Raw genomic sequence first — 23,023 nt, 5'->3', positions numbered from 1 at the left:
TCATATCCACCCATCTTGTCTAAAGAAACATCCAATATATTTTCTCTCAATAATTCGTCTTTTCCTGTGAGCCATAGATCCTTACAAGGGGCCACTTCAGCCACACAGGTTTTTATGGTGGATCAGTGCAGGAAGGTGATGCCATTTTGAGTGTGGAAGGGAACTGCACACAAAATGGTCGAACATGATTCCTTAACCCTTTAATGACCAACCAGGATGCAGCTGCAGCAGCAGCCCAGGGTGCAGGTATGGGTGACCGCCTCACTTACTGAAGATTTCCCTGCAACGTGAACAGAATGTTGTGGAAACACCTCGGGGCAGCACTCATGCACCACTGAGGACTTGACAGATCAGCACAGGGTCTGAGGGACCAAGCAGTACCACCTGGCAGCCACAGCACAGGGGCGCGCAGGAGCACAGGCAGCAACGAGGCGGCGCACTGCTGTCGTGCCGGAAGGAGTCGAACCGACCCGACCGACCCTGGCAGCCATAGAACGCAGAGGGGGGCGGGCTCTGCTGGGTCCGCGCACCTCCTCATTGGCTGCAATCACATGATTGTGTAACGCACGTACTGTTTCTGACGCATTGTCTGAAATTGCGCAAATAAACATTTTGATGGAGGAGGACCTGCAGCTACCGCCACCACCCGTAGCACAGCACGCTACGTAGGCAACAGCAGAACAGCCGCGGGCAACTTAAGGTACCGGACAGTGGTTCAACGAGTTTTTGACCAGAAAGAAAGGTTATTTTCCAAGGGAGACGGAAGTCGTCGATTTCGGGGAGACCGTCTCATTCTGCACACTGACAAAGAAAGCGGTGATTCATTGTCTTTGACCACCGTAGACCATGTAGCCGGCGGAGGAACCCAGCGTTTACAGCGAAGCACGCCAGAGGAACACGGAGTTCTGGTAAGAGTCTCGGTGCACATTAGCCACGAGTTCGTCCTCTTCGGTTGTAGCTAGCAATGTGCTAGTCACGACGCTAGCTAGCTGTCTTTTAAATAGCGCTATTAGATCCTAACATGGGATTGTCCCACATGTGTCCGCAGCGCTGCAATGGATGTGTGTTTTCCACATTGTAGATGTGAATTCGCTATCATTGTGTTCCTCTCTGTCCCGCTCGTCCCAGGCTGTCAGGTCTAGCCGGCTAAAGCTATCTCACAATAACAAAAGCGCCATACATACTGCGTCCAGAAATCAGACAAGCAAACGTCTTAGTGATTACGTTACAGCTATTGCAAAAATAATAACGAATTATGATTGTATTTTTATTCTATTTTATGGATAAATCACTCCTGGTCGCAGAACAAAGGATACGGTTTGATATTGTATGAAACATCTTATTGCACTGGAACTGTCCCCAAGTTTCTGGATTGTGATTCTTGATTGGTTGACTACTTTTAAGAATAGCATAAGCCATATGGATAATTGAACGAATGGGTGAATGCAATACTACTTTTTTGGAAAGAAAAATGTCTGTAGGATCACTGATCATGATGATGAAATTGAATCCTCGTTTTTTTGATAATCCTCATCCCTAAACTTGTTTCTGAATCATGGCTGATGGTCCTGTGACAGTTGGTAACCAACATCAACAAATTTCCGCTTTCCCAGTTGCTGTGTAAGCAGGGAGAAAGAACTTAAGAAAGACAAAACAAATGTGACAGCACATATCTAAATAAATTGAGTTAGAATGAAGTATATGTTGGGTTTTTTTTTGGCTTAGTGCTCACACGGACAATGCATCTGAATGCTGTTAATGCACAGTATTGTGGGAAGGGATGAAAACGTATGGAGGCAGAAGTGGAATTTTTCTTTATAAATTAGAAGAAGAAGAAGAGCTGGCTACTGTTTCCATACTGAGCTGCCACTCCAGCTTCATTTAACACCTGGATATATTTAGTTTGTTGGGTTTGCTTCAGTTTCCCCCACTGTACAAACATACACAGCCATGGTGAACCGGCAACTCTTGATTGCCTGTGAGTGTTCCCTCTCTGTAGTTCCATTTGCAACTTACATTATAATAATGGTAATGAGGTCACATGTTAATGCAGTATTTGACGTACTTGGAGGACAGGTCATGATAAGAATGCTATACGATCTGACCACATACATACGGTATATTATGATTTGTAATACTTTCTATATACACTGCAGTTGGGCTGGATGATATGGGCAAACAGCATTCATCCTGATATATTTCTCTCCTTGGGCAGTATTCGGCATATATCAAGATTAATTGACAATTACTAACACAGTAATATGCATATTGTACTCTATACTGCATAGACTTGCGATTCCGGCTTTGGTAGCTACTTGCTCTGAATCCATTGTTGTAAACCCAAAGAATCTCCTCTTTAGATTGTGTATTTTTCTTGGGTACAGTCTACATCTCTTGCTGCAGCGCTCTCATGCCCCATCCACACTAGCACGGATACATTTGAAAGCACATCTTTTTAAAATGACAGAACTTTTTCAAAATATACCTTCAGACTGCCACACGATTCACGCTCTAGCTGTTACACAACTAAACGAGGGTGGCATTGCTCAGGATGGTAGAATGGTCGTCTAAGAATCAGAACTCTAGCTGCTCCTGACGTGCAGGTTGGGTCCTTGCATGATATGCCACTGCCATCATGAATGGGTGAATGTAAGGTCATTGGAAAACCTTTTGGACCGTCAGCATTTCAACATTTGTGAAATAAGAAAACTTTGATCAAACCCAATGTACATCTACACTCTAATGTGTCCATTTCAAGTAATGCTTCACTTGGGCCCCTTGGGCCTCGTCACTTGTGGTAGATGTGTGACCATGCAAGACAACGTTGCAGAGGCTCAGGGCAACACTTCACACAGCTGGTCTGCACAGACCTGGCATGTTGGTTTAGAGAAATATCTTTAGTGTTGGCATTTAGTAAGTGCTTTATTGTCCCTGATTTAGCATTTTGCATACTGGCTTAAAGTGGGTAGGGTGGTAAAGAGAAAGAAGCATGATTTAATTCCCATGGAATAAAGAGTAGGGGCTGTGAATGTAATGTCCATTCCCCATAATAATCAGTGCTAGGATTTTTTTGATTGAACAGTTTAAATAATAATACAAATGAAAATGTCACGGACAACAGTATTTGCACCCTAAATTGTATATATCGTGGAACACCCCTTTGAGGCAATTGAGCGCTCTCTATAGCTCGGGACGTCTACACTTCATCTATGACAGTGGTTCCCAACATTTTTTGTCTTGTGTACCCCCTGAGCCTTTTGTCATACCATGAGTACCCCCTCACTCATACGTGCTGATGATCCTTCACAAGTAGAACGTAACTGATTATTGAATGAAAATAACTTTATTTCATCTCCTTAATTTGAACATCTAATTCTCAGACATTTTCTTAATGTTAACTTAAATCACTCAATACAAATAAATAAAAATGAATATGTTGCCTTGAAAATAAATAATATAATCAAATAAATACATATGAAATCAAAATAATCAACTTATCTTTGCTATATATATCTTGTAACATTTAGGCTTAAACCTGGAGCCCCTTTGAATAAGTCCCCTTTAAACAGGCATTTAAACTTTAATTCAGGAACAAAACACTTTGCAAAATAATATCCAGAATCAGTATAGGCCTAGCAGTTTCTTTTCACCAGTCATGTGAGCTTTAATGAGACACTTGAGCTTGCTTGTCTTTCATAAGCTTTGATAGTTCTGGAGGCAGTGTGGAAACGGCTGTGACCAGGCTGGTCTCCACATCCAGTCTGTTCCTCTGCTTGGTTTTGATGTGTGGTAAAGCTGAGTAGAAGTAGAACCAAAAGGCAAAAGTTCAATCAGTGCATGTTTTCCCAGTTCAGGATATTCCTTCTCCGCGTAACACCAAAACTCAGTCAATGTCTTCTCAGCATATGCCATCTTCAGACCACGGTCAGAAGATAATTCCATCAGAGGCTCCTGCAGCATTGCTGGAAGGCTGTTGCTGCTCTCACTCACAATGAATGGGTTCCTCACCCAATCCAGTCTTTTTGACTTATTTTCAATGTCCTGAAAAAAATGGCTGAAATCAGTGCAGAGTTTGGACAGGTGTGCTTGCACCAGTTTGACCACTGGACCCCTGGCAACAGCAGTGGTGGCAAGATGGGCATTGAGTAGTGGGAAACAGCTCACGTCTCCCTCATCACATTTCCTCTCCCATAGTTTGAGCTTTTTTATGAATCCTTGAACTTTGTCATACAATTTCAGGATATGTGACTCCTTGCCCTGAAGTGATAGGTTGAGCTCGTTGAGTTTGGTAAAAACATTAGCAAGATATGCCAGGCGCGCCACCCACTTGTCATCCTCAAGCTGCACAGCAAGAGGATGCAGATGCTCCGTCAACAACACAAAAACTTCATTGCGAAGTTCATAGAGTCTCAGTAGCGTTTTCCCACGAGACAGCCAGCGCACGTCTGTGTGAAGCAATAGCTGATCGTGCTCTGTGCCGTTCTCACGACAGAGTTTCAAACAGCCTGTGATTCAATGGCCGAGATTGGATGAAATTTATCATCTTCACAGCATCATCCATAACAGCACTTAAATCAGGGCTCATCCTCTTGCTAGCTAGTGCTTCACGATGAATAATACAATGCATCCATTTAATGTCGGGATTTACCTTTCTTACGTGCCCAAAAAGTCCCTTTACGCGCCCCGTCATCGCAGCTGCTCCATCAGTACAGATGTGGCTGCAGGTTTTCCACTGCAGATCATGTTCTCTGAAGAAGCTGTCGATAACCTGGAACAATTCTTCCCCAGTTGTCTTTCCTGGTAGCGTTTTGCAAAATAAAATATGCTCGTTTTGTCCGAAGCATCTTTGTAACGCACGAAGAACAGGAGCTGCGCTTCTCCACTCACATCTGTCATTTCATCCAGCTGCCAAGCGAACTGACCGGCTAGTTTTATTTTGTTCACCACTTGTCCAATTATATTAACAGACATATCATTGATCCGACGGGATACGGTGTTATTTGACAGGGGAACTTTCTTGAGTGCTTCGGCTGCTTTCTTATCTATCATAATTTCGGCCAACGCAGTCGCTACAGGGAGAATGAGCTCCTCAACAATAGAGTGAGGTTTTTTTGATTTAGCCACAAGCAGGGACATGGCATAAGATGCCTCGAGTGCTTTCATTGACACATTCGTGGCCTTCATCATTATTGTCTGGCTCGACTTAAATTCAGACAGCTTTCGTCGGTGAAATGCTTCACTTTTATCGACACTTCCCAAGTGTTTGGTGCTCTGGTGTCTCTGTAAATGCGCTGGCGTCATCGCACTATTAGCCAGGACTTCACCGCAAAAGAAGCACTGAGGCTGCGGTGGGTCTGCAGAAGTAGAAATGAATCCAAATAATATATATGTTTCACTGTACTGCCTTGATTTCAGTTTGGCCTCTTTCTTACGTTTCTCGGCGGGCTCCTCTGAACGCTGGCCTGAATCCAGAGCAAGCGGACGTTTCAGCCATTTATCCATAGCGCAGACAGTATTTTTCTGGCTGCAGGTAAGCAGCTGGTTTGATTTTGGCGTGGTTGTGCCACAGACTATTCTCTCCCCAGGGAAACTAATCGCGCACTATCATTTGTGACGGGTTTATTTTATTTTCTACTTGTCACCTTGGAATTCCACGTACCCCCTGGAGTTCCCTCGCGTACCACTAGGGGTACGCGTACCCCCGGTTGGGAAAGACTCCTTTAAGATGTAAGTTTTGGGTCATTATCGTGTTGTAGCCATGACCTGCTACTGAGACGGTGTGTGCATTTTCTGCCTTACTGTCGCTGCAAGTCTTCTTTCCAACAACAATAAAAACATGACCGGCACCTAAATGTATTTCTAATGGGAAGCATAAGAATGTTATGTCTCAATCCATAAAGTCATTTTTTACACAAACAGAAGCATTGGTCTTACAATCTTTGAACTTTGTGTAGGGCTCCAAATCAACTTTGCCCTCAGTGTCCCACAATTGCCCCAGACCCTACTCTCAACTGTCCCAAACTCAATCATAAATTTGTCCCAAAACTTCATCTTACACATTTTTTACATAAAAAGGGTACATTTACATTTCATTTATAATTCAACAGATCAGACATTATAATTAACAAATGATGATATTAACAAGCTCAACCAATGAGTCTTGCCCTTTCCCTGCCTAGCAGGGGCCCTTTTTTACTTACTCACTTTATTATGTACATTTTGTATGTCTTCAGTTTTAATGATTTGTGCGAGATATCTGGATATGCCTTCAAGACTTAAATTTCCACAATGTGTAACTAGCTAGCTAGCTTGCTTGCTTGGTAATTGGTCATCATTGCCAGGCATGTATGGATAACATTTGCTAGCCTAGGCTACAGCGTCTATTTTAGCTAGTTTAGCTAGTATAGCTAGTTAGACGAGATTAGAGAGATCCGTCTGTGTTCAAGTCTCCCTGTAAGTGAATGAATGAAAATATTGTGATCCGGAACTCATGTCTACTGATTGTTTTGGAAGTAGTGGAATAGTGCAGGGACATCTGAAGAAGGGTAAATCTTTAATGAATTTAATTAATAGGTTACATCCTGGGAATCCTTGTCAGTTAGTTCTGAAGATGCCAATCATACTTTTAGCAATTAGAAAATAGATATTGGTTTGACAAAGCGTATTTGGTGCAGATGCCATATAGTTAACTCCTGTTGTCATTCTGTAGAGAATATGCTGAGTCCGCAGCTTCTCAGACACAAGATTGCCATCCTACCTTGGTGAATACTACACCTTTTCACTCTACGTTTCTGTCTACTGCTCCTCTCTTACTGGCTGTTCTCTTCTGATATCATGCGAACTGTTGTTAACAGCCTTTTGCCAGAGTTCACCCTACTGACTGGACTGACTTCTTACAAAGTTAAAATTAAAGTGGGATCCCTGGTCTCACGTATCTCTTCCTCTGTGTAACCTCTATCCCAGGACCCTTACTAGACCTTTAGCTTTTTCCAATCACAAGGGTATACCTTGAGCGGTTTCCCTCTGACTCTGATCCTGGGCTTCAGGGTCATAGTTTCTCTGTCATTTTTGAACACTTGGTCTAGTTCTTATGACGCTTGCCTTGCACAAAATTCACAGTTACAAAATTGTTCCACTTTATTTCACCAGGTTGCCATCCAGATGTGACCAAACATCGTCCATGATCTAGTCCATGTACAACCAAGTGAAGGTTAGACCACTTTTTTCCCCGAGGATTGTGTTAATTTGATTTTGTACATTGTCACCATTATCGGTGGATATTTGTTTTACAATTTAATTCCTCTGTTTTCAGGATTGTGTGGGGAGACCTAAGCTCCAGCTTCCAGTCCTTACAGAGAATGGCCCATGGGTGGGATTCATATTTTCAAAGTCTTGAATCGCTACCATCAGATCCAACAGCGCTGAGGGGGTCGTCGGAGTCAGAAGGTAGTTTTCCCCAGCATATAGAGAACTTAATTGGAGATCATGACTTCTCCAATACAGCAGCTTCACAAGAGGCTCCTGCGAAAAACTCTGACTTCAACACACACTTTTACACAGATCCCACTGTTGGAAATGCAGATTGTGATTATCAAAGATACTATGGGGAAATGCCATGGCAGGCCACTGGAGAACAAATGATGAAAGACTGTTTGCCAAGATGTGCAAATAGCAACATCTCAGATTTTGCCCCAGATGGAATGTCCACAGCTGGATTTCATTCATCCTTTGCACCAGATTTTCAAGAACTTAAGCAAGACTGTGAAATGCTGACTCCATCTTTTCATGGTGACTACTCAGATGTCAACAGAGACTCAGATGCAGATGTTGGTGAAACAAGGCCCTCTTGTAAATTCATGACAAGTAACTCAGGCCAAAACCCTAAAACTGCTGATACTAAAACAATACCATTAAAACATACCTCTTCAGAATGGCCATTCACCTCTACAGAAAATACGCCATTCCCAAATGAGAGTCTGTGCCCTTATATGTCTGAGACCACTTCACTTTTGTCAAATACATCAGATGTTGAGGGGGAAAATATGGTTCAATGTTCACAAGGTGAAATGGAAAGTTTAGAGAAACCTTGTACACAAAGTGATCAGTTCCCAGCCATGTCTAATATTGTCACAAATACAGAGAATGAGATCTTTGAGGGAAGTAATGTGGATGGTGGTGGTCAAGAGCAATGTCAAGAGGATGCAGGGGAGGAAATGGCTGTCACTCAAGGAAAAGAGTCAGTTCCCCCAAAAAGCTGCCATGAAAATGTAACCAGTCAAAGAGTAAAGGAGAATCCAGATGACTGTGAAGATGACCATAATGTTGTAATTGCTACAAATGGTGGTGGTCAAGAGCAACAATTTCAGGAGGATGTGGGAGAGGAAACCGTTGTCACCCGAGGAAAAGAGTCGAATCCCATGAAAAGCGGCCATGAAAATGTAGCAAGTGAAAGAGAAGGAGAGTATCTGGATGGCAGTGTGGAAGGCCATATTGCTGGAATTGCTGCAAATGTTTGTGGTCATCAGCAACAATGTCAAAGGGATGTGGGGGAGGAAATGGCTTTCACTCAAGGAAAAGAGTCAGATACCCTAAACAGCAGCCATGAAAATTTAACCAGGGAAAGAATAAAGGAGTATCTAGATGATGGCGAAGAAAATCACAAAACTGTTATTGCAACAAAAAGCATGGCTATATCTGACGGTGTTGAACTGGATGATTTAAAAGTCCTCAGACCATCAAAGACAGACTCAAATAAACAAGGAAATGATGAGTTCAATAAGGAGCAAATCCGAAGTCTCAGCTCCACATACGGTCAAGATGGTGAGGATGAGAATGACGTTCAAGACAAAGAAATCAAGACACTTGCCTTTCAATGGGGTAACAGTGAGGAAGAGCAAGTTGGTGACATTTTTCAAAATAGCATGGATACATCTGAGAGTATTGAACAGGGTTGTAAAATCCCAAGAGATGGAAGGAAAGAATCAAATAAACAAGCAGATAAGGCATTTGATAAGCAAGAAACGCCACATCCCAATTCCACAGATGGTCAAGATTTAGATATGAGGAATGCTGAAGAGGACAAAACAATTCAGACACTTTTCCCTAAATCTTCCGACCTACACGGTGTCATGGTGTTGGCTTCCGAAAATACTGAGCATGAACTGAGTGAAAGCACAAGTGCATGGAAAAGCAGCAATCAAGATGTTGAATCTTGTTTGCAGCTGCCTAAGCATCAGTCCATGGAAAGTAAAGCTGTAAACAGTATTTGTCGCAATCCGGCCGATGGCAGTGACAGACATCCTGTAAATCCCAGTGACAAAGAGCTCAATTTCTCTGATCGTCTTCCGTGCTTACTCACAAATGCCTCAAGCATGGACACAAGGCCAAGCAGTGAAAGCAAAAATACTGCACACAAGACAAATATAACCTCTCATCAGTCATTGCAGCCAAGTCCAGTGGCAATAGAGACAGAATGTCTTTGTCGAGATGTTTCTGAAAATCCAACACAATCATTTCACCTGGATGCCCAAACTAAAGAGAAAGAACTGTTACCTAATGTGCTGCATGGTGAACATCTGCCAGAAGAAGAGACCTGTGAGGCTGATCAGTCTAAAACAAGGCAATTAAAAGAGTCATCTGATCCCAGACTTGAAGATGATAGCATGAGTCATGTGGAGAAACAAACATCTCATCTGAAATCCTCTGCACAAATGAGGAAACGCCTTCAGCCTATTGTAATTATGAAGACCCCAGAACCAACAAGCGCAACAAATACTTCATACCATTGTGCAGGTTGCCAGCACACAACCCACAGTGTAGATCATCTAATCAAACACTATCATTGTAGTCACTTGAAGCACAAATTTCAGTTTTGCCAAACTTGTAATATCTACATGATACGTAATGAACACACAGAACAACATTTGTGTGGTGTACCTAATGCAACCACTCAGCTCCCTTTTGATTCTCACTTGCAAAAAGGAAAAAAGCGACATGGCAGGTACACATGTAACAGCTGCATATTAGTGTTTGCGACAATTAATGATTATGTCAGGCATATGCGGGCTCACACTGGTCAAACCCCCTACAAGTGTAATCAGTGTGGTAGTTATTTTTCTCAGAGCTGTAGCCTTAACAAACACAAGCGTATACCTGGTCGATGCAATCGCAAGAGAAAAAAGAAAAGTCTTGTTACAGACTCTGATGCTGTTGTCAACCTAACAAAACCAAAAGAGATTGAAATTGAAACAACTGAGGACCTGTTTGAGAAAAGCCCGGTCCCAAGACTAAAAGAATGCTATGTAAAACTTGTTGACATTTACAAGCGTCATGTTTGTCATGTTTGTGGAAAACAATACTCAACCGCAAAACAGGCCAACAAACACTACTATAATTTACACAAGCACCCATGCTCCAAAGAGCATACCAAAAAAGTCACTATTGACGAAGCCACCCAGAAAAAGATGATTGGAAAATACAAATGTCCTCTCTGTCCACAGCTTTTCAAGTACTCACACAACAGGGCTCGTCATCTGCAACAATGTGTCAGACGGGTGATGTATGGAGGAAAGGGAAAATTTGGCACCAAATATAAGTGTCCATTGTGCCCCGCTTCCTTCACTTTATCATCCAACAGGTATAGACATGTCAAAAACTCTTGCATCAAAGAATGTCTTATTCAACTTGCAGTGCAGAGGGCAAAAGAAACTGCAATTCAAACAGCACTTCAAAAAAAGAAACACAATTGCAGTTTCTGTCCAGCTGTTTTTGCTCATAAATCTGGAAAGTACAGACATATGAAGAAACACAAGTTGTTTCAAACCACTGGTAAATTGTTCAGCAACAGGAAATTAATATTTTCTCCTGCCTCTATACCAGCGGCATCAACTGTGCCAGTGGCATCAACTACTGTGAAGACTGAAGAGTGTAATGAAACAAGTCTTTCCGTGAGCTGTCGCTTTTGCGGAAAAGGTTTCAGCACATCAGCATCACTAAAAAAACATCAGTACTATCACAAAGGTGAAAAACCATACCGCTGTTTAGAATGTGGAAAGAAATTCAAGAAACATGCGTACTTGATTAGTCACAAAATGGTTCACCAGCGAAGGATCCAATGCACCGTTTGCAGAAAGATTCTTCCAACTATTGGGGAACTGATCCAACACAGAAACTCCCATCTTAAAAAAGGAACGCTTCAGTGCCCTGACTGTCCAATGCAGTTCCAGTATCCTGCATGTCTGTTGAAACATTCAGCCTCCCACAAAAATGGAAAAGACCAGACGCAGCAAGCAGAAGAGAAACCACGTTTTCAAACAGAGCAGTCCTTGGCATCTTTGAAAGAGAACGATGAACTAAATCAGCACCAGTGTTCCTTATGCAAGAACGTATTTGATGACGCTCAAGCACTACGAGCTCATTGTTTGAAACATATATCTCAGTCCTCCTCATACAAGTGCCCATTTTGCAAAAGGGATTTCACTTGTCGTCACACTTTGCTGCGCCACATGACTATACATACTGGTGCAAAACCCTTGTCCTGTGGTACCTGTGGAAAACGATTTTTCCGCAACTGGAATTTTAAACTCCACCTCAAGAAGTGTTCACCCATTGAACTGAAGCACGTTGTCACCAGCGAGTCTAACAAGAAGTCTAAGGAATTTAACTGTTCCATTTGTCCACGGACATTTGGTAGACGGCATCGCTTGAGGAATCATCACAGAGGTCACAAGGAAAATTCATTGCTCTGCTGCTTAAACTGTGGGCGATTCTATGGATATACAAAATTAACTTCACATCAAAAAAGCTGTCTACAGACATCAGAGGGCAGTACTGGCTTTTCTAGAGATGAAGATGAGAAAACAAACAAACAAACAAACAAAGACCAATGCAGCCAATACTTGCAGTCCACTGCAACTGAGATGCTTAAGCATAAATGCCCTCACTGTCCACTGAGGTACAAATACAGATCAGTACTCTTAAGACATGTTGTTTCACATACTGGTCTTCAACCCTATTCGTGTATGCACTGTGGCCAAAGATATGCTTCTCAGACAATGTGTTTGCAGCATGAAGCTTTCTGTGATGGTGTTTATAGACAAGAGCAGACAATCGTCAAGAGTAATGCTGTAACACTTTTGCCAGCAATGTCCAGTTTTAGAGAAGCGCAGAAGCCACAAGCCGAAGGTGAATTCAAGTGCAAATTCTGCACCAAGACTTTCATGAAACCCCGATACCTGAGACGGCATATATTGACACATACCGAAGTCAAGCCCTATCACTGCAAAGCCTGTGATTGCTGTTTTTCGAGATACGATCACCTTAAAGTCCACCAGGCTCACTGTAAAGGGAAAAGACAGCGCTTACAAGTCTGTATACCCAAAATCAGCTTGGATGATGTTGGAAAGGGTTGGCAAAATACATTTGGTTCCCACTCTCTGGAAAAGCGACAGGCTTTTCAGTGCAATGTTTGTTCAAGAACATTCTCAGTTCAGTCTGAACTGTTGCGACATGTCACCATGTTTCATGCTACAAAGTCATTTCGGTGCACACACTGTGGCAAATCCTACTCTCACGAATCATCTCTGAAGAAACACAAGAAACAGAGAAGGTGTCGAAAACACTCCACTAAGAGAAAGGCTGCTGTTGATCCGCCAACTGAAGACGTGACAAAAGTGGTGACAAATCGAATACTACAGAGGATCCAGCCATCGTTTACCAAAAAGTATAAACATGTCTGTAGTTACTGCCCCCGAGCTTTTCACAACAGCTGGCAATTAAGAGTGCATACTCGCCTCCACACAGGTGAGAGGCCATATAGCTGTGATGATTGTGGTGAGAAATTTATACGAAATGATTATTTGCAGCGGCATTGGCCAAAATGTACTAAGCGAGTGGTGCAAACAACTCGTGTGCTCTGTGAACGGTGTGGAAGTCTGTTCTCAAAAGACGAGATTGAAAATCACAGGAAAATCTGCATTGCACCTGCAGTCTCAAAGCCCAAATCTTCCCAAATGAGTCACTCAACTCCACTAAAAGGCTATTCCTGTGCATACTGTTCCTCAAATTTTTTGCTGTTTTCTCAGCTCCAAGAACACTTTTTAAATACACATAAACTAGATACATTATCAAACCCAGCGGCGTCTGCTGTTCCTCTACAACAACATCTATCCACTCTAAGAAGAATCAAAGAAGAGCCTTTGGAGGAGAAATGTGACGAACACCACAGTGATGGTGCTAACGTCTTGTGTAATCTTGATCCCTGTCTTAAAGCTGAGATCCAGAAGTCATTTGTCTGCACACACTGCAATTTGAGATTTATAAATAAAGCTGGACTACATAGTCATCTGCGCACCCATTCAACGTCCAGGCATCATTATACCTGTACAACTTGTAAGAAAGGCTTCTGGAATAAATGTCTACTACGGAATCACTCCAGGAAATGTCTTACACTTGTAGCTCGTACTGGGACTACCTTAAAGCCAACCTCTCTGGACCTGAATGAGTCTTTTTTGGTTTTGAAAGAAGAGGCCCAAACAACTGGCACGGGACGTTTGCAGACAAATTCTTTATGCAACAACGACACGCCATCACAAAAGTCAAAAGGAGACCAGAACCAAAGCAACTCAAGTGTACAGAAAGTTGTGCAGTACCAATGTTCAGAATGTGAAAAGAGCTTCACAGATGGCTTATTGCTAATTAGTCACCTCGAAGACCATGGAAGACAGGAACAGGAGAAAAAGCGCAATACATGTTCAAAGTGCAGGCGGGTATGTTCCAGTCAAGCCAATCTTGAAAGACACATGAGGATGCATGGCATAAAAGAGAAATATTCTTGCCCTGACTGCTCTAAGAAGTTTGACACCCGAGTTCAGTTTGAAGCTCACAGAACATGTCATGACCCAAATAGATCATTTGCTTGCAGAGTATGCAACCAGAGATTTTTGACAAAACAAGAGTTACTGAGTCATTACAGTGAAGAACATCCAAATGAAATATTTAGTTGCCATATCTGTAAGAGGATCTATTCTGCCAAAGAAACGCTGTTAAAACACTACAGAATGTGGCATAAAGATGAACAGAAGGATGACAATATTGACAATACCGTACATGGGATGGGCAGCATTGATCATCAACCCAGCAGTCCAGACAGCACCACTGATGAAAGTGATGGAGATGGTCACGGTGAAAGTAGTGGTAGTGATGACAGTGACACGGCACCATACTTCCCATGCCATGTCTGTGGAAAGACATTTACAACATCAGAAAGCCTTGAGGATCATCAACGATGTCACCTCGGCGAAAAACCACATGAATGTGCAGAATGCGGTAGATGTTTTTACCAGGCATCCCAGTTGCAACAGCATCAACGAATGCACAAATCTGAACACCAGTGTCAGACATGTGGCCGGGGCTTCGTTTCTCTCTTTGCGTTGCGTAAACACAAGCACAGTCATGGCAAGAGTCGTCCACATCGTTGCCCCAAATGTCAGCTCAGTTTCACAGGACCAGCACAGTTGGCAGAACACATGTCTACCCACCGTGAAGAGACATTTCCTTGTGACATATGCGATCGCATATTTTCCTCTAAGAGTAGTCGAGCAGAGCACCGAAAAATGCATTCTAAGGCAGGTGGTCGTGTCCTATCTTTAGTGCCCCCACAAAAACAGGAAAAGTCAACTTCTCCATCTGGGAGTTCTTCAGTTTCAACAGAACTTAAATATCGCTGTGGAATTTGCAGTTCGCGTTTCAATGACCCAGAGGAGCTTTCTGAACATGGTTGCCTAGCAGCCAAAGAGCGATCATACTCATGTCTGGACTGTAAAAAACACTTTCTGCACGCATCTCACCTGAAAAAGCACCAAGCCACCCATCACTGCATCCCATCACACTCTGGTACATATCCGTGTAATCAGTGCAGCACTAGTTTTTCCTCCCATCAGCATTTTCTCAACCATTTGAAGAAGCATGATAATGCTGATGGAAACTTCACAAATTCAGAAAAGCATTCACGTGTGTTCAAATGTCCAGTTTGCCACCAGAATTTTGCCAAAACTACCGATTTGATGCGTCATTTCCCTGTGCATTCTCAAGGTGCCTTTGAATGCGAAATTTGCAAAACGACATTCTCCTCCAAAAGTAAGCTTGATGAACATGGTCAATGCCATCTGACTGCAGTCAGTCAATTTGAATGTACAGTGTGTGGCCAGAGCTTTTTGGGTAGGGATGCTTTCCGTCAGCACCACTGTTCCCATAAACACTCAAAAAATGAGCACTTGAACCCGTCAGCTAGGAAGTCACCTGTAGCTACAGATCAAACACCAGGAGAGGATGAGGAGATTGATGTTACTGGGTATGACCTGCATAACTGCCCTGTTTGCTCTAAGTGGTTCCCCTCCCAGAGTGGGCTCTTGGAGCATCAAAATAAATTTCATCCAAATGAAAAGCCATTTAAGTGCAAGCTTTGTGGAAAATCCTTTGCCTTGAAGCATTACCTCAAAGAACATGAGCAGAGGCATCGTCTGAAATTGCCAGCTCCAAACGAAGACCACCCAGAGCAGAGCAAGTTTGAATGTTCTTACTGCAGCAAAATGTTCAACACGGAACAAGATCTGTCTTTGCACATGCGGATGCATGCTGAAAAAGACGTTGGAGCATATCGTTGTGATATGTGCTACAAGTCTTTTACTCAGTGGTCTCGTCTTAAGCAGCACCAAGAAAGTCATGTTGGACAAGTTGTATATGAGTGCACAGAGTGTGACAAAGCCTTTGCTTTTCCTCACCTACTGGAGGAACATCAACATACTCACAGTCAGACTTCTGTGTAATGTGTTCCCTAGTTTAAGAAAGCTAAGATCTTGGACTTTGTCATTATAATAACCTTGTGTAAGGGTTTTTAGCGGTTGTATTAAAATTTGTATTCTAATAACCAGCCACATTGTTTCTTGATGGTGTTTGTAAATCTATGAGCTCATACACAGTGTAAATTTCAATAGTTCAATAGTCTGTGCGACAGATACAAATTTTGATGGTTCAAGCAATGTTTGGGGAAAAATAATTGTTTTGATCTGATGTCATGTTTGACACTTGTTTTGTCTTGTCATTTTGTTAATACTGTAAAATAAACACCAAGATGGTGATTTCAATTATTTGTATTTTCTATAGTATGACATTTACTGTAGATATCATTTTGCTGCTTCCAGCTTATTGGTTTCATAACTATAAAGACTCATTGAAGTTGCAGTTTTTGATTGAAAAGTCTCTTGACATTTAAAATGCGTTCTAAAGGAATATTCTTTTCACTTGAGTATTTCTTTCCTTAAGAAATATCAGTTGCTTTCTTTTATGTAATAAAAATGTTAACTGAATGAATACATTGTGTCCTTTATATGTTTTCTCTGCCATTACTATTCTAATTTGTAGAGGACAGTTTGTATTTTCCATAACATAACTTCTTGCATATCACTGTATATCAGTATATCCTATATTTAGCAGGAAAGAGGAAATGTTTTTGCTTTGTATATACTGTTTCTTTAAAATTGTGTTGGTAAGCCTCACAGTTTGGAGTAGTCATTCAGAAGTTACACAAGCACCCTGAATTCGTGAGATTTAGCATTGGTTCCACAAGAAAATTAATTTCAATCCATTTAAAACTTTATATGGGAGATATGTAGTTTGATGTATTTTAAGTACAAATGGCACAAAGATACAATTTAAGTAATTAACTTTGGTTGAACTATTAGTTTTTGGCTCCTGAGGCCGTCAGATGGTAAATTATACCACCCCTATGACACTTTGGCTTGGTTTGGGGATATTTGGCCTTCACCTAACAGGTCTGTAGGCCTATTAATGGATCCATATGGAACCCTGTGCTATTTCTTCATTGATACAAAATTAATCACAATCACAATAAAAGCAAAATGTATCTGGTGGATTCCTAAATAAAACTATGTTATGCTTGGCCATTTTGTTTGAGTGCAATTTTCCTTAGAACAACCTGTATGAAATTCTCTAATCTAATTTAGTTAGTGTTAGTTTTAGAGATGTTTCATCGTTAAATGTCATAGGGAAAACCCTTGAATCCCCACCAGTCTGCTAGAACTAAAGAAACCTTTCGGATGAGAGATGAAACGCCTTTAAGCCTTTTCCAGCAAGTCCAGTTACCTGATTTACTTTCCTTGGATACCATGACCTGGATGACTGAGAACCTTCACAGACAACGGTGAACATATTTGTATCAATGTGAACTTTTTATAGAAGATCTTGTACAGGCTTCCACAACAGACTTTTGAAAGGCATGAAGACCTGTTAAGTGAATGCCAAATATCCTTTAATGCTCCAACTTGCAAATAATACCAGTGACCTAGTTTGCATGTAAATAACCTGACAAATCATGCAAGCACAGGTTGCAAATTAACTCAACTCAACTAGTGCCAAATCACACATAAAGGTTCTCATGGCACTTAACATACAGAGCATTTAAATAAACCCAATGTCCTGATGTTGTGCATCTGTAAAGCCCTTTGAGACATTATTTTTGTGATATTGGGCCATACAAATAAATTGACTTGGCGTCAGTGGCAAGGAAAAACTCCCGTTAACCAGGAAGAAACCTCAGGCAGAACCGGGACCTAGTTGGGCGACAATCTGCCTTGACCAGTTGGGTTTAGGGCGGAATGGAAGAAAGAGAAAGGAGAAATACACATAGGGGCACAACAACAACAATTGAATGATTCTTATAGGAATAGAATGCCTGGGTCAATGACAGGATCTCGTCGTGGCCATGCGTTCTTCTTTATCAACACAGGATGTGACCTCTTCTCTTCCGTTTTCAAAGAAATGACAACAAACTTCGCAAAGTAGGCGGCAGGCGTCCGTCCATTGGAGCGGTTTGCGCATGCTCCGTGCAGACATGCGGAGTGTGTCCCCACTGCTGCTCCGCTCCTGCAGCTGCTCCTCCTGGTCGCGGACCAACTGAACGTCCGTGCGGCACGGAGCTACTTTTCCCTGACAGAGTGCAGGTCTCGCGGACAGATGTGGACTCAGACGACTGTTCGTGCCCCGCCAGTCCAGAGTGTCCCTTCTTCTTCGGAGCGCACTGCCGCTGTGGCCGGTGAGTGACTCCAAAACGTCGGATTATTGTGCAGGAGCCGCTTGGTTGTTCGTGCGGGGAGCAGCCTGCTAGCCGCCGCCGCTGTCTCGGCCCTGTGCTGGAGCGTGGCCGACTGCCGCCCCTCGGTTAGCATCGCTTAGCTTTCACTTGCCAACTCGCTGCGATATGAGTACGGCGCTCAGTCTGGAAGCTGCTATACGCCACCAAGGTCTGTAAATAGAAGAGAAAGCCAAGGTAGATAAAGATTCACGGATGCAAAATGAAGAGAGGTGTGTGTTTGGAAACAGAAATTCCCCTTTTTCGAGCGGATCGTCGCTAACAAGCTAACCTTGTTGTGCGGTGTTTTTGTATCGAGCGGCTTTTTATTAAGAAAGCGTTACTACCGCCGCTGTTTGCGTTGTTGTGTTTGTGACATCAACGTGGAGTTTGTTGCTTTGCTGTTTCCTCGCTGGACTCGTCATGTGCTGCCTGCTGAGCTAAGCGACGCTAAGTGCTAATGTGTCTCTCCATTGAATCGAGCAATGTTTTGCAAGTGTTGCATACCTGAAAACACACATCCTTAACTTTGTAATTCAGATATAAAGGCAAAACGATTCTAACGTATTTCCTTTAAATTGTGTTTTATTGTGCCTACTAGACTTCCTGTGCTTCATTACTTTGGGTCTTCTAAACCTCCACATTTACTAGGAAGCCCAAAGCATATATTTGGTATATTCAATTCTATAATTCTTCTTCAAAATTGTGTATTTTTGTGGTAAATGACATGCAATGTTAGACTAATGATTCCTCTCACTCATTGTGCAAAGAATCCCACAGGCATATGACACAATAACAGGAAGTCAACTTAGTGGTGAGCAGTGAATGCACCTCTGGACCAGAGCGCCAATGAGCCTCTGGACCTGCACTCCTGGGATGTTTTCTCATTTCTCAGCAGGCCTGATGAACATATTGCCATTCTGCTCATAGAGGAACATGTCTCCTGATGATCTGCACTGTTGGTGTTAGTTGAAAGAAAACACGTTCAGCCGAGTGCTAAGATGAAGCCTTTGTCCTACACCTCGCTGTACCTTAAAGGGTTTAGTTAAGGTGGACTGATTAGACATTGCTCCATAGAATGATTTTTGTGTGATTAGAAACTTGTCACATGTTTGTGTTTTTATTTGACTAGAAATGCTGCCTTTTCACACATATTTGCATTGGTTTTTAATATATTGTGCAGTCCCACACATGACATTTAGACAGAGTTAAAGAAACTGGACGGATGCCATCACAATGTATTGAGACTATTTAACTTGATGAACTTGTATCTTTGAATTTCAGTTGGTAACAGCATTTTGTTTTTGCGTCATTTACAGGAAGCTACCTTGCATGACCAACACACCTGGATTGGTTCGTATGTTTGGCTGCCATGATGCTTGGTTTGCAGGGAAACACCACATCGCCCAAAGTGTATCGTTGTGTGGCGTGTTCTGCCACCTTCAGCGGACTGGCCTCCTTGCTAGTTCATCAAGCAAGCCATGCAGGTACCCTCGCAAAGGTCACTGGTCCATCTCCAAGCCTGCCTTCCATCAACCCACAGGAAACACTGCGTCAAAGAATGGACTCATCCAGCCGGCACGCAGTTCCGCTCACACACGTCCCAGAGAGTCCAGCCACATCTTGTTATATTTGTGACTGTGGTGAGGAGTTTCAGGATTTCAGTCTTATGTGTGAGCATAAGCGTTCACATGTGTCTCCAATTCAGCTACAGCAAACCATGGATAGTGAAAGTGTTCCGGCTAGTAAAGCTGACTGTGATAAAGTTCTTCCCACCTTACATAAACCATTTAGTCCACGTGTGACCCAGCCAATTTTGGGTGGTCTTGGGTGTTCCTCTACCTCAAGAACGCCTGCCGTTGAACTACCCACTTTGACAGACCAGAAAGCAGATGCAAGCCTGGAGGATGGCGTTGACATAGCAACCACTCCTCAGGGTCAGTGCAAGCCCCACCAAGACCCCAAGGAGACAGAACTTGAGAAGATGACGTGTGTACAGCCATCGCCAGGAGCTGAGAAGGAGACGCCTCTCCAGCACAAAACCAATTCTGTCCTGGGCAGCACACAAGAAGAGGGAATACCCAAAAATAACACTCTAATGAAGCTGCTGGCATCTGCCTACATGAAAACATTGCCTTCTGCTAAAAAATCTTCTTCTTCTGATCAAAATAACAAAGCGGTCGTTCCTAAACAAGAATCCATACCAGTTGATATAACACCAGGAGCAAAAACTGAGGCGTTGCCTATCAAGGATATGTCTATTGTACAGTTAAGGCGGCTACTCACAAAACCCGGCATAAAGACAAAAGCTCCATCTATTGGTAGGATTCTTGAGTCCAGTAAGAAGAGGATTGTGTCGCTCACCAAGACATTTTCACCTGTTGTGATGCTTGAAACTCGTCAAAAGCTCATGGACCCGAACAGCGCTGGCAAAGAAGGGAGGTATCAGTGTGGTCGCTGCCGCAGGGTTTTTCAGAACTTGGACAGACTGACGGAGCATCATTTCCTGCACAAAAAAGAGAGAATTAAGTGCTGCCGTCGCTGCAAACAGCTGATAATTGGGAAGCTACCTTTTACAGACAATCACGTATGCCCTCAATCTGCAGGAAAGGCCAAGCTCAAATCCAGCTCATTATCAAGCAAGTTACCTTTTGCCAAAAAATTAGAGCCATTCCATAGTTTGAATTATACTAAAAAACTTTTTTTCTGTCCTTTGTGCAAGCACAGCTACTCACGGAGGTATAACCTCAAAACGCACAAGTGTCAGGGCCCGCAGTCATCTTTCACTCTGCATACTGATCCTTCTATTCAGAAAGTGCTATTTTTTAGATCAGACAGTAAAGCCAATGCTGACACGAATGTTACAGATGGACCTCAAATATCTAAAAATGTTGCTGTGGGCACTGACATTACCTGTCATGTCAAGGAAGAAGTGGCCCCACCAAATTCAGAGCAGTCCACAGTGTCAGAGTCGGTTTGGTGCACTGAGGCTCAGAGATTATTGCCTTTCTCCCCCCAAGCGTCTGCTGAGCAGCAAGGTGATCCTCCCACAAGTGCAACTTCACCACCACAGGACGATGATGGCAGTTGGGATACCACAGCAGATAATGATGAAGACAGTGATGAAGGGCAATGGACGATGCCCTTGGACGATGAAATGGCAATGCTTAGTTCTGCAGTGTGTGCTGACGATGACAAGGGGAAACCTATTAAAACTGAGAATACAGAGACGGCTCACACTAGTTTGCGCTTCTTCATCAGAGATGGTGTGAAGCGTTACCCTTGCAACAGGTGTCAGAAAACGTATAGTCGGCAATCTACCTTAAGGCGACATCTACGGCTCTGTGGGTTTAGGCCACATGGGTTAGGGACACTATCACAGAGTAGTAGAGTGGGAGCCATTCCACTGAACACCAACAATACCAGACCTATGTTTGATTGTTTTGTCTGTGGCAAAAGCTTCAATCGCAAAGATAATATGATGGTGCACAGAAAGAGATGCCAGTTACAAAGGACTGTCCAAGTAGGTATAGCGAGAGGGACTGTGGACAGAGGAACGTTACAACCAAGTTTGTCAGGCAGCGCAACAGAGAGTCAGACCCAGGAGGATGATGGAGGGAACTGGGGCATCATGTCACTGCCCTCTGTTCTTCCAAGGAGGGTGACGTGCGAGTGCGGGGTGGGATTTACATCTCCAAGGCTTCTCCTGGAGCATCTGCAGAAGCATGCACAGGAATCGTATACATGTCCAACTTGTGGAGAGACTGTAAACTCCTGGGCAGACTATGAAGTCCATCTGCAGATCCATATGCACCCGCATAATCAGCTATTGAAAGGGCTGCAACCGCAACGATCACAACCTCTGCTGCTAAGATTCCGACAGCAGCCGCCTCAACAGCAGCCAGCTCAGCCAGGACCTCAGTCGCCGCAGAAGCAGACAAGCTTGGCACAACTTCCAAACGCCGATAAAAACAAACAGCGGGTCACATGCATGCGATGTGGCAACTCCTTCTCTGGTCGCTGTTCACTGAGAAAGCATATATCTTTGAATCGTTGCAAAGGCGGACGGGTTACAAATTCACCAAAAACTTATCACTGTTCCCACTGCAATACTGACTTCCCAAACACAATCAGTCTGATTTTTCATCAAAGGAGTGGGGTTTGTAAGCCCGCCATCAAACCTGTGCGTTGCCATCTTTGTGTGCGCTGGTTTGGCACAGTGGATGATTTGCAGAAACACATGCTTACCCACAAACAGTCCTTTTGCTGTGATGTATGTCAAGGTACGTACCCAAACCTTAAATCCCTTAAAAACCACCGCAGAAGGATTCATCGCATCTTGGTTGGAAATTCTGTGCCAAAAGCAGAACCACTGACATCTTAATGGCAGTTGAGTTTTCCTGATACTTTTGTGAAATTTGTAAATATAACACAGGAGTGGCTGCATTTGTGTTAACTTGTCACTTGAATGATTTTTTTGTTTTTTACTGATTGGGACCGATTTTGACATTGCACAGCCACACAGTGCTAAAATACCCTTTGATTGTGTTGTAGATGCTGGCTTTGTAAAAACAAAAGTTTTCCAAAAAATGTTAAGTTAACCAAAATCACCCATATACTATGTAGGCTCTTTATCCTGTAAGTATTAACTAGTACTTGCTCATGATAGTTTAGGCTTTAATACAGGTAGTGGTGTCGGTTGTTTTTGTCCCTGATGGTAATAAAAAATAACTGCATTAATTATGTAATTTTCCTTTCATGTGGTCTTGATTCCTATAAATAAGATTCAACGCAAATCATCTTTTTGCTGCTGTTAAATTTTATTGATGATGCTAATGCAATAATTTTCATGTTTGACATTCTATACAGATCTAAAAT

The 23,023-nt window shown here is 42.8% G+C and overlaps 1 protein-coding gene and 1 long non-coding RNA gene across 2 annotated transcripts; both read left to right on the top strand.

Annotated features, from left to right (window-relative positions):
* The first annotated feature begins 550 nt into the window (after window positions 1-550).
* On the top strand, window positions 551-16,368 carry znf1035 (zinc finger protein 1035). The gene is made up of 3 exons (XM_076160722.1): window positions 551-908; window positions 7,150-7,210; window positions 7,313-16,368. Exon 3 carries the CDS (start codon window positions 7,359-7,361, stop codon window positions 15,822-15,824), a length of 8,466 nt encoding a protein of 2,821 aa, XP_076016837.1. The 5' UTR covers window positions 551-908; window positions 7,150-7,210; window positions 7,313-7,358; the 3' UTR covers window positions 15,825-16,368.
* Window positions 16,369-17,634: 1,266 nt separating this feature from the next.
* LOC143008843 (uncharacterized) lies at window positions 17,635-22,893 on the top strand. Its single transcript, XR_012964628.1, has 2 exons — window positions 17,635-18,109; window positions 19,465-22,893. It is a non-coding gene; the product is annotated as an uncharacterized LOC143008843 (long non-coding RNA).
* The last annotated feature ends 130 nt before the right edge of the window (window positions 22,894-23,023 follow it).

The sequence above is a fragment of the Genypterus blacodes genome, unplaced genomic scaffold (assembly GCF_046128005.1).
Source record: "Genypterus blacodes isolate CSIRO-AG114 ecotype Tasmania unplaced genomic scaffold, CSIRO-AGI_Gbla_v1 ptg000107l_1, whole genome shotgun sequence".
NCBI lineage: Eukaryota > Metazoa > Chordata > Actinopteri > Ophidiiformes > Ophidiidae > Genypterus > Genypterus blacodes.
Note: the sequence above shows the minus strand (reverse complement) of the source record. Positions and strands in the feature narration are given on the sequence as shown.

What these genes read in the sequence shown, in the direction of transcription:
- znf1035 (XM_076160722.1), top strand. Translation starts at nt 7,359, where the DNA reads ATGGCCCATGGGTGGGATTCATATTTTCAAAGTCTTGAATCGCTACCA.